The sequence below is a fragment of the Penicillium riverlandense genome, assembly GCF_028828495.1.
Source record: "Penicillium riverlandense strain IBT 135883 chromosome Unknown utg000006l_segment0_segment0, whole genome shotgun sequence".
NCBI classification, from domain to species: Eukaryota; Fungi; Ascomycota; class Eurotiomycetes; order Eurotiales; family Aspergillaceae; genus Penicillium; species Penicillium riverlandense.
Window position 1 is genome coordinate 1,902,345 of NW_026643197.1, and position 14,601 is coordinate 1,916,945.

The 14,601-nt window shown below is 54.6% G+C and overlaps 5 protein-coding genes across 5 annotated transcripts; 1 reads left to right on the top strand and 4 right to left on the bottom strand.

Moving 5' to 3' along the window:
- Positions 1-209: 209 nt before the first annotated feature.
- Positions 210-4,862, bottom strand: N7474_007004 (uncharacterized protein; the record flags this gene model as incomplete). The annotated part of the gene is made up of 1 exon (XM_057198414.1): positions 210-4,862. One exon carries the CDS (start codon positions 4,860-4,862, stop codon positions 210-212), a length of 4,653 nt encoding a protein of 1,550 aa, XP_057051854.1.
- An 812-nt stretch (positions 4,863-5,674) lies between these two features.
- N7474_007005 (Zn(II)2Cys6 transcription factor domain-containing protein) lies at positions 5,675-7,385 on the top strand (the record flags this gene model as incomplete). Its single annotated transcript, XM_057198415.1, has 3 exons — positions 5,675-5,787; positions 5,835-7,204; positions 7,261-7,385. The coding sequence occupies 3 exons, from the start codon at positions 5,675-5,677 to the stop codon at positions 7,383-7,385; spliced, it is 1,608 nt and encodes a 535-aa protein (XP_057051855.1).
- A 125-nt stretch (positions 7,386-7,510) lies between these two features.
- On the bottom strand, positions 7,511-8,606 carry N7474_007006 (short chain dehydrogenase/reductase family protein; the record flags this gene model as incomplete). The annotated part of the gene is made up of 2 exons (XM_057198416.1): positions 7,511-8,514; positions 8,570-8,606. 2 exons carry the CDS (start codon positions 8,604-8,606, stop codon positions 7,511-7,513), a joined length of 1,041 nt encoding a protein of 346 aa, XP_057051856.1.
- Positions 8,607-8,884: 278 nt separating this feature from the next.
- N7474_007007 (uncharacterized protein) lies at positions 8,885-9,184 on the bottom strand (the record flags this gene model as incomplete). The annotated part of the gene is made up of 1 exon (XM_057198417.1): positions 8,885-9,184. The coding sequence occupies one exon, from the start codon at positions 9,182-9,184 to the stop codon at positions 8,885-8,887; it is 300 nt and encodes a 99-aa protein (XP_057051857.1).
- A 1,004-nt stretch (positions 9,185-10,188) lies between these two features.
- Positions 10,189-13,481, bottom strand: clcA (putative C6 finger domain protein; the record flags this gene model as incomplete). Its single annotated transcript, XM_057198418.1, has 6 exons — positions 10,189-10,414; positions 10,474-11,190; positions 11,246-11,326; positions 11,377-12,747; positions 12,807-12,919; positions 12,978-13,481. The coding sequence occupies 6 exons, from the start codon at positions 13,479-13,481 to the stop codon at positions 10,189-10,191; spliced, it is 3,012 nt and encodes a 1,003-aa protein (XP_057051858.1).
- Positions 13,482-14,601: the final 1,120 nt, after the last annotated feature.

A 14,601-nucleotide genomic window follows, 5' to 3' on the forward strand; every position in this document is an offset into this window, starting at 1 on the left:
CGATGTCGGCATCATTATAGTCGAATGATTTCTCGTCCTGCTCATGGATAATACCAGAAGAAAACGCTTAGTACAGATTCTTTTTTTGTTTGCAGGTGGACGAGTTGGACGCAGGCCATCGCAAATGAAAAACTATGTGCCAAAATAACAGTGTACAAAAGGTTCACAAGAAATAACAGAGAAAGAAACAAGAAAGGGAAATTCAAGTGCTATACCTTCTCAAAGTCCTGTTGGTCTCCCGACTCCATCTCCTCCTCATATCCATGTCGTCGACCCTTCTCGCGCTGCCTTTCCGATCTGTAGTCCTCCAGATCCACATCATCTTTAGTGTCCAAGTCCTTGTCCGAAGCATCATATAGACCGTCTCCATCGCCGCTATGTGAAGACCGCTTCTTGCGACGACTCTTCTCCCCAGATTCCTCAATCCGGGCAGGCGAAGAGGCAATTGAAGTCGCGTCGTCGAGACCACTATCACGCTTAGAGCGCCGCTTCTTTTTCTTCTTCTTACTCCCACCGTCATTGTCATCGGCAAGAGGCGCCGAGGTAGTATCCTGGGTCAAGTCAACGGCTTCGCCGCTTCGCCGAGACTTCTTGGATTTCGTGGGAGTCTCGGGCTCTCCCGCCGGGGCGGAGTAGACAGATCGAGAGTCGTCGCGAGGGGTGTCTCGGGTATCGTCATTATCAAATCCACCCGGCATGAAAAAGACATCGTCATCGCTCGACCTCGCATGTTTGCCATTTGGCTGCTCGATTTCCCTGTTCTCGGCTTGTTCGGGCTTGGACGCAGTAAATGCGCCTTCATCCTCAGACCCAGGAGGCGAAGTACGCGTGTGGTAGGTCGGGTTATCAGTAACCATGGATGGATCAAACCCAGCCGCTTCGGTTGCCGCAGCGACTGCTGCAGCAAACTCAATATCATCGCCATAGTCGGATTTGGTGTTGGCATCCTTGGACGTGCCCGCTGGGGAACCGGCTTCCTGCTCAAGGGGATCCTGTTCGGAGGACGAAGGAATATCGTACTCATAAGTCTGGTGCTCGCGCTGCTTGTTGGCATAGGATTTGTCCACAGGCTCGACAGTGGGGGAAGTCGCATCTCGAACAGACCCACTGATACTGTGGGGAGGAGTGGGCTCAATGATGTTCAGTCGAGGCACAGGCCAAGGGAGGTCGCGGCCTTCGTAGGGTTCTCTTGTAGCCTCCAGTGCTTCGCGCTCGAATCTGTCGGCGGCAGGCTCGATCTCAACAATCATCGGCATGTCACGGGAGGGCGACGCATTGCGCGAGTTATTGTCAGAACTGTGCCGCACCCCCTCGGGAGCGAAAAACTCCGCATAGTCCTCATGCACGGGTGCAGGGCGAGGGGAGCGTTTTCTCCGTTTTTCCTTGTATTCAGACGTTGGCGAGCTCTCCTCGGAAACATCAAACTTAGAAACGATGGACACCTCAGGTTCACTGTCGGAGACACGGCGCCGCTCCGCACGGCGTTTCTCGCGGCGCTCATCGATTCGGCGCTGACTGGCTTCAGAAGCTTCGTCGTCATCAGTCTTGTGAGAGTAGATTGTGCTGACAGCAGCCGCGCCTGTGGCAGCCACCGCAGCGGCTTCAATCCAGGATGAAGAATCGCGCTCTCGATCCTTTCGGCGACGGGATCGTCGGTCGGGTTCCTGGCCAGACAGTTCGTCTCCTCGGTCAATTAACTGCTCCGGCACATCTTCGAACTCATCTCGACTCTTCCTTCCACGGCGACGACGTTCCTTCTCGACCTGCTCTTCGGTGAGGTCAAAAGAGACGGAAGCTTGGTCTTTGGTTGTTGACCGGCGCTTGAGGCTAGATGTAGAACTTTGTTGCGTTGGAAAGACAGGTGAAGAGTCGCTTCTGCGCAGAGGACCGACGGGGTCTCGTTCAATATAAGGGATGTCTGGTGGAACCCCGGCGTCATCCCGCGGATACTGAACCGTGGTGTCATATCGATCGTAATCGTTGGCAAAGATTGGAAGAACTGGAGGGGCACTGTATGCTGGAATCGTGCCGGGCAGGCTACCTTGGGTGGTGTATATAGCCTGAGACACCGGAGTCACGGGCTGTGGTTGCTGAAGCGGGATGGGCCCGGGGCGAACGAGGGGCGTCTGGTCACCGGACATGACAGACGGAGAGATCTTGGCAGCATCAAAGCGAGAAGGATCGGAAGTGGGCACCGGATAGACCTGTTGAAGGCTCCCGGAACTGCTAGAAGACTTGCTGTCCTTCTTGCGAGCGACAGAAGCCAACGCAGCACTGCCCAGAGCACCAGCGCCAATTGCGAGAGCAGCATCTGCGGCACTGGACTTCTTCTCCTTCTTTTTCTTCTTGCTGCCCCAACTCCAGCCCCATCCACCGCTCGAATCAGAGCCAGATTCAGCACTACTTCCTCCGAATGCCAGGTTAGAGCTGACACTGGAGGAAGACTGGTCCTCCGACTCGGCATCGATCCACTCATCGTCCTCGTTCGTAGCGGAAGAAGCAGAATGGCGCGAACGATGCTCTTTAGCTGCGAGGATTTGACCAGTACTCTTGCTACGGCCATGAGATGAGGCCGCCAAGGCGGTTGCCGTAGCACCCAGACCCAGCAAAGCAGCATCCACATCTTCGTTCTTCTTTCCTTTCCTCTTGGATTTCAGAGATTTGGGCTTCTTTGCAAAGCCGGAACCGAAGGCGAGATCATCATCGAGCGAGGAGGATGACGAACTGTTGAAAGAAAAGAACCCCCTGCGCTTCTTCGGTCGTCGAGGCTTGCGGTTTTCGGATGACGCGGTAAAGAATGAGCCAATACCGCCACCCACGGACTTGCGTGAAACGTCGAGGAAAGACGAGTCGGATGAAGACTCTTTCCGGCTGTGGGATCTGCCAGGAGATTGGCTGCGGTTTCGCTGGCGCGACTTAGCAACGGCCAATGCAGCCGACCCCACTGCCGCGCCCAAGGCTGCCTCCTTCACAAACGAGTGGTGGCCGGATCGAGACGAGGACCTGGACCGCGACCTGGTTCGGCGGGAACGCTCAGAGTAAGTTGTCCGTTTAGTGTCGGAGTGATGATCTCTTGCCGGACTGCGAGCGGAACGACGAACAACGCCGCGCGATGTGTAGCTGGTTTCCGAGCGGCGTTCCCCGTGGTAGGAAGCCGGACGATCGTCAGAGGCTTGATTGGGGCGGACGCTGTAAGAATCCTCAAAGTCCTTGCCCGAAAATAGTGATTTGGCGGCATAACCAGCAAGCATTCCTGGCAGCCATGAAGATGAAGATTTCTTAGACTTCTTGCGCCGGCGACTCTCGTCTTCAGAAGACTGGTAACGGGAGAGTTTGTTTACCCTAGACGAGCTGCCGCTACTATAGCGGTCGGAAGAATGGCGTCGGTGGGGATGATAGTGATGCTTGCGAGGCGCATCAAGAGACGACGTGCCTGGTTCGAAGCAGTACTTGCAAACACCGATCGTCTGGGTATAATCCTCAAATCTTCCGACGCCATATGGGTCCCGCCAGAAGTCCACAAGTCGCCCCAGAGGGCCGCGCTGTCTTTGTTGAAATCCGAGTGAGCCGGCTCCGTAAGAATATCCACCGCTGGGGCCAGGGGGCCCATATGGTGTACCACCTTGAGAAGACCCCTCATAGTTCTGATATGTGTACTGCGACGAGTGCGCCGGGCTTGACGAGTGATTATGGTGACCCATCATGTAACCCGCGGCGGCACCAGCAGCTGCTAGACCAATGCCAGGGCCAATGCTCTGGGAGTGGCCATGGGGAGGCTTGTTCGTGCTTGTCATGGCCGGCTGCGAGTATGAGGTGGTTTGTTGCGCAGATGTCGTGGAGGAAGACCCTGTCTCATGCTGGGACAGCAGCTCGGTCCCAACACCGTATGCGGCCACCCCGGCAGCTCCCGCTGCAATTGCGCTTGAGGACGAAGGCTTCGAGACCTTCGGAGGCTTGGAAGAAGATGAAGTTGGTTGTGGCTGGGCTTGTAACTCCGATCCATCAACTTCAGCGGAGTAATATGCTGCAGCTGCACCAACTTGGCCGACACTGCTTGGCTCGGGAGGGGGGTTCGCCGATGACGATGCAGACTGCAAATGCGCTTGGTTGTTGGGGATCACTGCAGGAGGCGTTGGTCTGACACCCGGCTGCTCAGCGACTGACTGCCCTTGATCGCCATAATAGTCTGCCGCAGCGCCGGCAGGGTTGGAAAGATATGGCTCCGCGACCGTGCTGGGGAATTGACCAGGGAACTGCTGGTGTACATGCGGATCGTATGGTGCCGGCGAGGAGTCATGGCCAGGAGCCGAAGGCATGCCATTGTCGTATTGCATGGGGAATTGCGAGAATCCTGGGGCCGCGATGTCGGCGGCAAACTGGGCGCTAGGAGCGCTGGAGGGCATGGAGGTCGGCGGCCCATAGGGATCGCCAGACTTGGTGCGACGACGCTCACGACGGTCGCGCTTTTCATCCCGGTCATTGTCATTATCTCCTTTGGCCGAATCTTCCGTTGAGCGCCGGCTCTTCCGCTTCTCTCTTTCGCGACTGGCGGATCGATCACGATCGCGCCGGTGGGAGCTCTTGCTATCGCGATCACTGTCTCGGCGCTTGGGGGCTCGGTCGATGATAATGGGATCGGAACCGTCAATGGTTTCGGGTTCTGCCGTCACGTACGTCGATGCAACAGAGTCGCCGTCGTAAGCCGACAGATCGCCCAAGCCGCGGTCACGGTCGTCACCCCGTGAGGATTTGCGGCTGGACTTTGAGTCGGTCTTGCGACGGCTGCTGCCCTTGGAGGAGCCGGAGCTGCGAACGTCCGAAGTGGACGCCGACTTGCCCCCGCCCATCAGGGCCTTGAACATGGCGGCGGGCGATGAATTAAAGGAATGCCCTGACAGCACAGGCCACCATGTGGGAGGCGGGGAGGAATGTGGTGCTGAGTATCAACTGTGGTGGGTAATGTAATAATGGGATAGAGGATGAGGGTATAGTTAGGAAATCTTTTGGTTGTTATGGCAGGGTTGTTGTTTTGGGGCTGGGGAAAAGTAAACAAGCTGAGCCGTGGATCCTCGTGGAGACGAACCGCTCTAGTCGGCACTAAGCGATTCGGCTGGATCGGGGCTTGGCGGGCGAGATGGAAGAGATGGGACAAACAGGACAGGGGAAAACAAAAGAAAGAGTATCTCTAGTTCATTGCCACAAGAGAAAAGAATCGAGTGAGCTGGGCGAATCGAATCCACGTCAGTCGGTGAAGTGGCCGGCCCACCCGAAAATCACGGGGCTGGGATGACAAGAGGTTAGTGTAGGGCTGCCAACCGTACATGTTCTATACACATTATGTACCATTATACCTCGAGGTCCTTCTGTATATTCCGAATGGTATATTGTACTTGGCTCATACACGCACTATACTACATGTGCCAGGACTGATCCAAGCCGTGCCATTCTACCACGATCTCATGGCCCACACTCCCATTTAATGCCTCAGGCTACGCTTTAAACTAGGACAGTTGGATCACATGATGTCCCCGAAGAATCACATGATGCTTTGAGCCTTTCCAAGCTGCAACCTGCGGAAGTTACGTTTATCTTCCGCAATTGAACAGCTACAGGTCCTGCCGCGCAGGAATATCGGCTGCGACACGTCCGGTTCTTATCACACGATGCGCCCTCCATGAACGCATTGGCTCCTAAGCCCTGGAATGTCGCCGATATGTCCCCATCAACCCTTTTCACGACTAGCTCACTCCGTCCTCCGAGATCAAAACTAGGATGCAAGACTTGCAAGTAGGTGTCTTTTTCATGTCAAAGGAAAATAAATTAAACTCGTTCAGGATTCGAAGAGTCAAGTGCGGAGAAGAGAAGCCAAGCTGTCTTCGATGCAGCAACACAGGCCGCAAGTGCGAGTACGAAGGCACAACAATATCCCCCAAACCCGCCAGTTCGCTGTCATTATCGCCAGACACAGTATGGCGGGAACGTCGCGCCTTTGCGTACTATTTTGAGGAGGCCGCGTCGTCTGTGGGCGGCGAACTGGACGTTGATTTCTGGCGCACCATCGTTCCGCAGGTTTGTCGGAGCGAACCCGCCGTCTGGGATGCCATCAACTCCATTTCTGCACTGTTTGAGAGTCCCGAGCCATTCCCGGACCTCGCCTTCGTACGCCAGGGAAACCACTGCACCCTCAATCAAAACCACCGAGACGCCTTAGGCTGGTATTCGCGCTCGGTGTCTGCCGTTCGTCAGCGCATTGAGCGCGGTGACGTCGACATCTTTGTTGGGCTGGTCAGCTGTGTGCTCTTTATTTGCATTGAAGCCCTCCAGGGAGGTGTGGAGGAGGCGTTGCAGCTTTATAGTCAGGGCGTGTATCTCATTCACACTTTGCGCGCTCAAGCAGCTACCGGCGTCGTGTCAGCAGCTCACGCTTTCTTAATCGAGGATACAATTGTTCCGATCTTTATCCGTCTAGGAGCAATCGCTCCCACCGTTTCCAGCAATCCAGTGGGCACGTTGCTGCTAGACGCTGAAGAGACATATAAGTTTGTCTCTCTCAAGTCCGCCCGGAACGCCATGGTCCTCCTCGGCACAGAAGCCCAGCTCTTTCAACGCACCTGTGTCAAGCATATACGAAAGTCCGGTGTCTCTCATGTACCCCCAGAATTGGAAGAGCAACAAATAGCCCTGTTAACCAGGCTAAGGAAATGGCACACCGCCTTTACAGACTTGATGGAGTCTCTTGGTACGAAATACATTTTATCACCGCAACAGATTGGCACCAATGCTCTTCTTGTCGCTTATTACGAAACACTCATTGTGATGCTCGCGACCTGCGTAACGTCGCGATCAGAGATCCTAACCGACGCCTATCTCCCAAACTTCCAAACTATAATTGATCAGTCCCGGATCGCGCTTGATGCTTCGGCGCGATCAGACGGCACACAACCACCATTTACATTTGATGCCAGCGTCGCCAGCCCGCTTTGGTTTACCTGTCTCAGATGCCGCGATCCCGGCTTCCGACGCGCGGCACTGGCCCTGCTGCGTCGAACGCCGCAGGTGTACGGGTTCTACAAGAACACGCAAGCGACAACCTTTATCGAAAAGATGGTGGCGGTCGAAATGATGTTTGCGGTGAACGCCGCTCAAGGAACAGCGAGTTCCACGACACTGGAATCGTCAAATACACCCCTTCCAGAAGAGGCACGTCTCGGGCCTGTCACTGTCTTTCGGGCGCAAGACGGGTTTCCCCCGGAACGACAGAAGAAGAGATTGCGAAGTGGAGCCACAACCAGGATCAGGCGTTTTTGCGATTCTCGCGGAACAAGCACGATCTGGCTAGCGATACTTGGCAGCTGGTTCATGAATACGTTCCCATTGACCTTTGATCATAGTATAGAGAGACGGTGTATCTATCCCATACTCGTCTACCAATGGCACAACGAAACAGATAAATATATAATTACTATGACCAGACTGAGGTATACTACCATGTACGCTTCAAGCAACACAATCAAGACGCCCGCATCAGCCTCTCCAACCTGCAGCGCAGCGAATGCTGCCACCAGAGCGGGTCACCACGCAGACGCTTCGCCAAATAACTCCCGACAACAGGGACAGAAACATGGCCGCTCTGGCCCGTGAGAATCTGCTTGACCAGCTCATCGGCGACGGTTTGCGGGTGCAGCAGCGGGGCCATCCAGGTATCCTCGGGAGTGAGATCATTGATCAGGGGCGTGTTGACAAAGCCCTGCGTGAGAAGGACGGTGCGGACACGAGGAGCCTGGTAGCGAGTCACCAGCTCGGTGGCCAGACCCTCGTGGAATGCAACCGCGGCGGCCTTGGAGGCGGAGTAGTCGACCATGTTGGCGGTGACGGCGTATGCGGCCTGCGAAGCAACGGTCACCACCATGCCGTGGTTGTTGGCGATCATGTCCGGCAGGAACTCCTGCGTCAGCCAGTAGTGCGAGAGGGTGTTGACGTCGAACATTTTGCGGGTGATGGCCTCGGTGGTGCCGAGGATGGTCTTGGCCGTGAGGATCCCGGCGTTGTTGATCAGGATGGTCGGCTTGCCGAACGAGCCGCGGATCGTATTGGCCACCTCGGCGATGTTGGCGGTGGATGTGATGTCGCATTCGTAGAAGCGCACGCTATTGGGTAGGGTTTCGGTCGGCGGCGTGATGTCCAGGATGGCTACTTTGATGCCGCGCTCACCCAGCAGTTTCGCGATGCGGCATCCGATGCCGCCACTGCCGCCCGTCAGGACGACCACTTCGCGGTCCCAGTTGTAGTGGTCCTTGACCCCGTTGTTCACGGCGCGGCGGTCCATCCACGCCCCGAGCCGGCGGATGACAGCCAGGAAGGCGAGTGTCTTGAGGGCCTTGAGAAGTTGCGGGCGCGACTCGAGGAGCTCACGGCCCTTGGTCGTGTACTGGGCTAGCACCAGCAATGGCACCACCTTCCAGGGGCTGAGCACGGTGCGGTTGACGAGTTTGACCACCACATCGGCGGTGAAGCCTGGAAGCGTTCCGGATGAGCGAAACTCGGAATCTGGGAGAACAAGCAACCATACCTTCCCTCGAGAACCATTTCTTTGCCTCTGGAGCCATATTCAACAACTAGATAATTGTACGCTTGAAGATGTTCCCGAAAGTGGCGAGTTCCAACGTCATCATATAACCCCCTGGGGTCGAAGCCCTAACATGAGCCAGAATGCGGGGAAGCCGAGGTCCGCCCGGTGCATTCATTCACTTCTACATTATTTCTTATGCTGAGCTGACCTTATATGATTCGTCAGATAAGACTCTCTTCTCATTGAATGGAGTTAGGCAGATAATAATATAATGGTATACCGCAGCAATAATAACACCTAGCCAAGCCCAAATCCTTAATCGTGGAACGCATAGACCCGAACGACCGCAATAATAGTCCCAATAATGCCGCCGATGAGCAACCCAAGCGCAAAATACCCCACGTAATACTTCAACACCCTCAACTTCGACCCGTACTTCCACTCATGTACAGTGGCCGCGAAGGACCAGTTCATCTCGTGGTGGGTAGGCCGGACATATTGCCCTTCCTCCGCACCTTTCATGTCTGTATTGTAGCCCCCGGCATTGGTACTGCTATCACTGTTCGAGGAAGGGACATCTCCCTGGTCGTATGGCTTTTGAGACTGTGATTCCATACTGTGTTGGTTGTGCGAGTGATGATTTGGTGTCGGGTCCGTTCTCGGCGGCCGGGGTTGGTTGACTGGTGGTTTGTTGTTGAATGATCTGGTCTGAAGGACGGATAACAGGAGAGTAGCAAATGTGTTATTTCAGATTCTGCGATGCCCAAGCGGACGGCACTGTGGTGTCCTCGTCTGTTTTCTTCTGTCGCTGCTTCTCGGGGAATTGATGAGAAGCACTCCAGCGAGACTGACCTTTTTCTTTTATATCCCCCTGACCCATTTTTTGGGGGCACAGCACACTGCCCAGCACTGCATCGCCACGCAATAGAGCCGTTTCTAAATAAACCTGAGCCTCAATGGATTTGGGGCTTGGGGCCGAAAACCACCCCTATCGCCCCCAGCGGGGCTGTGATAGGTCCATCCGTATAATGCAGAATGCACTCCATCCCGTACAACGGGACCACACGCACAGAAAGAAGTGGGGTTTGACAGACGAAGATCGATTGGCGTCATCAGCCAAGAATACCAGTGGTGCTACGATTTGCCCTGGACCGAGCACCCCACTTCCTTTGTTGGAGACGAGATTCTTGGCCCCTCGCTACTCGAACGGAAGAGAGTACACCGGCGGACAGTCTCCAGTTTTCTTACAATCAGTCTGAGTAAGAGAAAAGCAAAAGCATTCATTGAGGTATAGTTCAAAAACACCATAGCCGACCAACAAGACAGAAAGCCGACGGGCTAGGTAGACAAATATGATATGAAGATGCATTGTATGGCTGAGCACTTGGAACTCCCCAGAGACTGACAGATCACAAGAATCGCCGTTCTTGTCGGTCAACCCCGAATGTAGTGCGAAAGGGGGAAAGTTCCCAAAAAACCGCTCGGTTGCGCGATCAGAGCACGCGACAACAAGGACCTAAAATGCCGCCGCACCGATAGAGAACTCCAGGGCAAAAAAATACAGGTAAAGAATTAGAAAGATCAAATACATGACAGGCGAGATGGGTATCTATCTCCCGTCAAGCCCCATACCCAATAGGGCCCAGCTGGGGCGGCTGGCCGAAAATCTTCTGGTAGATTTCCGTGAGAATGCGCGCATCGGCCCTTAGACTGGGCGAGATGTTTTCATTTGCCAGCAAAAACCGGATCGTCCGCTTGAGGAGCTGTTCGAGCTTCTCCTTAGGGACCAGCTCCTGGAGGCAGGACATGTAGGTAGCGGACAGAACCAACATATTGCCGAATTGTCTAAAAGGTTGCCAACAGTCAACAGAAGGGTAGCGGAGTGGCGGAAACGAACAACTTACGCATGAGCAGTCCCAAAGATATTAGTCACTACCGGACGAGTTGGAAGGCCGTCGAAAGCTTCTGTGCTGTAGATCGCTGACTGGATGCAGGCCTTGCAGGCATTTCGCAGCTTATAGGGCAGATCGCGCTGGTTGAACTGGGGCGGCATCCAAGTGCTGGCGAATCGTGCACCCGCGTCACTAGCCATCCGGGCCATGTCTGGGGCGCGCTGGCCGTAGGTTACTGATGGAGACATTTGTTGCGCTTGCGGTATCGTGGGCGAGTCGATCGAGGTAGGGGCCGAGCCCAATCGCACATTACTTGCGCCATAGTGAAGAGCATGGTATAATAGAGGCCGGAAGATGATATAACGGGCACCGTAGTACTTGGCTCGCATGCGAGCATTGTTGATATCCGTGGCTGGCGGGTCGCCATCGTTCCAACTTAGGGGTTTCGGAAGACTCCGGCGCCACTGATCAAGGTTCATGCTGAGAGCTCCTTGCACACTAGACGACCATCGGTTTTGGCCTGGCTTCTCCACCTTGTAGAGATCGGTATGAACTCGGTTCAGGACTTTCCGGAGATGGATCTGAGCGGAATAGAACATCATCATCTGGGAAGCGGGGCTATGGTAGTCGTTGGGTATGTCGAGTGTCCATTTCCCTTTCGGAATTGGAATCCGCGATTCAGACCGCGAGATGCCGCTTGCCGGAACATCAAGCTCAGCCAAAAGATCACTAGGATCAGCGTTAGCATGTTAAACTTTGGCGCAAGTATCGAAACGAAACGCACCTCTCCAGCTGCAAACAAGTCCAGTATGCGAACTCGTACAGATCTTTAAGTGGGCCTTCCTCCATCTTATCGTACCGTTTTCTAGGTGATCGGTCAGCATTGGCAGAGTCTCAGGGGAGAACAGTTCATACGGTCTGACAAGCACCTGACAAGCCCTTGAAGCCACATAGATCCACCCAAAGCTTTGGAAGGGATGTGCTAATTGGCCCATGTATAGGCCAGCGAGAATACAAGCATGGACATGAGGCAGCGAAGAGCTGCCTTGGACGGCACCCAAAATTACAGCGGCATATCCATAAAGTGCTAGGCCGGGAATGACCTGATAGTTTCTCGTGTTTCCGGAGGAGTCGCGGGTGATCGACATAGACCGTCTTAAGCTGCTTTGTCGCCCGTCATTGATGGTAGAGGGGAAGGAGTGGCTGGTATTCAGCGGTCCCTGAGTGTACATTGGCGCCGATGCCACGGGGGTTGAGTCGGAATTTGTGGGCGACAGGATGCCGTTAGTGGTCGTATGTGTACCGCCAGATGATGGTGTTGGCGGCCCAGGGATATGTTCTTTGCGATAATCAGGCTTTTCTTTCAAGATTGGCCCACGAAGTGGGCCATCAGTCTCAGCAATGGCCCCGATAGCAAGGACCAAAAGGAGGATAGCATTCTCAGTGTTCTTGCCAACTCGGGCCCGCCCAGATGTGGTGTTGGTAGAAGTATCGCCTCTCGCGCCATGCATGTTCTCATTTGACCGTTTCCGCTTTGCTCCTCGCGGGCCGTCTCGTTGGTAATCGGTGCAGTGGCATCTGATGAAGGCTTCGAGAGTATGCGAGAGTGGTCCGATCTCAAGGAAGGGATGTAGGATATGCATGCGGGACATATAGCTCCAATAGTACCGACGCACAGTTTCTGAGTCAATATTCAAGTAGCCATTCTCGGTGATCTCAGCATCCTCGGCTTCGTCTGGTGCCCCCGAACTAGATTGAATATCGAGGTCGGAGGTTGTATGGCCTAGGGCAAGGTTTTTCAATGGTACACTGTCGTCAGCGATGTCCAAGACTTCCCCTTGGCCCCAGATGTTGATCAAGCCCCGTTCTTCCTCTAACCTCATGACGTAGTCCTCGTCATATTGGTTGGGCCAGATGAGCTTCTTAATCGCTGGCCACATTAGAAGCTTGTGGGCCGCAGTGGTGTGTTCGACTGGAATCGAAAGCTCCCCATCACCATCAATCTTCACCTCTTCTACCTGTCCCGTCATCGGGTTTGTATGGAGGAATGCGTGGTCAACCATTTCTGCTGGGGCGGCAACCGGCTTCATAGTTGGGTCCGTAACTGGAGTCGAGCGAAGAGCTCGGTCTTTGACAAGTCCTGGGAATGGCGAATGTCCCATTATGAGTTGCGTAAGCAGGTTAGAATGGTCTCCTGCGATTGTATGTATCTGAGTCATGCGCTCCTCCATGCGATCCTCGAGCTGTAGGATCCGATCTAACAGTACTTGCGTCGTTTTCTCTTGCCTGTGTTAGATATCTAAGATTAGCACTGCCTTATATGATGGGCAGTCGGAGTCACGCACTTGTGAGGTGGCACTTCTTTGTAAACGCAAATGAGGTTATTCTCCTTGCAATGACTGCATGCTGGCCGCCCTTCATCGCATTTGGCTTTCCTCGATCGACATTGGTCGCATGCCTAGTGAACGGAAGATTTAGCCAAATTCGTGCCGTAGCGGACTCCCTAAAACAAATACCTGTGTAGCTCGAGCGGCCTTGCGCTGCCGCGCTCCAAAAGGAGTGGTGCCATAGTAATTAGGATCGTACGGTCCCGGCACGGAACCTGGGATCGATACGGGCCCATACTGCGCGTTCGGAGGAACGGCACCTGTGGCCGCGGCCGGGTCGCTGTTGCCTGCCTGATCTGGCGGGTATCCTCCCACCCGGGCCCGATAGTCTGGCGCAGCAGAATGAGGAGATGTTTCACTTGGCGTTGCACTCATCGATGGTCGGTAGTTCGGGTCCTGTTGTGGATAGCCCGGGGTGGGTATGCTGTTGGAACGACTATATGGACCTTCTGGGGGTAATTGCGGCAGCTCACGGTTGGGCATGACGGGGTATCCTTGGGGTGGGAGGGGGCCCTGGGACACATTGGACGGACGGCGGGAGTCTGGATGGCTGTCGAACTGGGGAGGAAATGCGCGCCATGAGGGGTCCTGCATCGCATGCGCACTGGATGGCGCCGCTTCAGGAGGGGGCATGCGATGCATGGGAGGCGGGCCCGAATATGTCACAAGTCTTGGACTGTCGTCATGCGCATTCGTCTCTTATCAAACGAAAAGACACTTAAACGGCCATGGCGAGCTGCGGCGGAAATGCGGAGAGTGGAGAGGGTGGTGGTGGTAGTTTTGGTGGTGGTGTTTGTCGGAAGCCTCACAGGAAGCTTGGTTGTAATTCTTTCTTCCCTGTCGCCTAGTTCTTTGAAGTCCCGGGGGGTGGGGAGGGAAGGATGGACCAAGACCGGCTCGAACAAGGAAGCGGAGAAGGAAGTTGGTGAGGTCAGGCCGAGGTGGAGCAGCTCAGCAAAGAAGCTGGTCAGTGGCGACGATGACCCGGATGCGAAGACGGACGATGCAAAGAGTGCGACGAGGGTTGGTTGTTGGAGTTGGTTGAAGTTGCCCAGGCCAGGTCTTGATAGAGGGGAGAGATAGATACCCAAGGGGGGGGGGGAAGAGTACCTGGTACTTCTCGTGTGGTGAGGTGGACCAGAGGAAGCACGTACTGTTACAAGTACGGTACTGGGCTGTCGTTAGTGGCTGGCAGGAAGGCTGTCGATCTCGGCGGTAGAGAGGGATCCGGGGCTTTGGGTCAGGGAAGGAAGAGAAGGTCGATAGGAACTCAGATGGTACACGGGGGGGTATACATACATACATAATCAAGGGGATCGACGAGTCTTGCCCCTCCCTGGATTATTATGTAGTTATTATGTATCCATCCCAGAAGTGACAGGTCTTCTTTCCGGTGACGGATCGAATACCGTAATACCGGGACACCGCTAGAAGGAACTATCTTACTTAGGTGGGTATTCCTTGGCCTCGTCAGTGACTATCGATCCTATCTCTAGTCACTTCCTCCGTTACCCTCGGTAGTTAGTTCCCTCATCATCGGAAGATAGAACACTAATAATCATCGTCGCAAGGGGCGGCATCGGCCTAAACTGAAACTCTATTGCCCTCCGATCTTCAAATCGGTGGAGACGCAGTCCCCAGATCACCGGTGTGCAATACAGGATGTACCCATGGATCAGGAGTCGGACATCCACGGTTGTTGGATCTATAAGTCAACAACAAATAACTCAAGCCTGTACCTGTCCTATCTCGA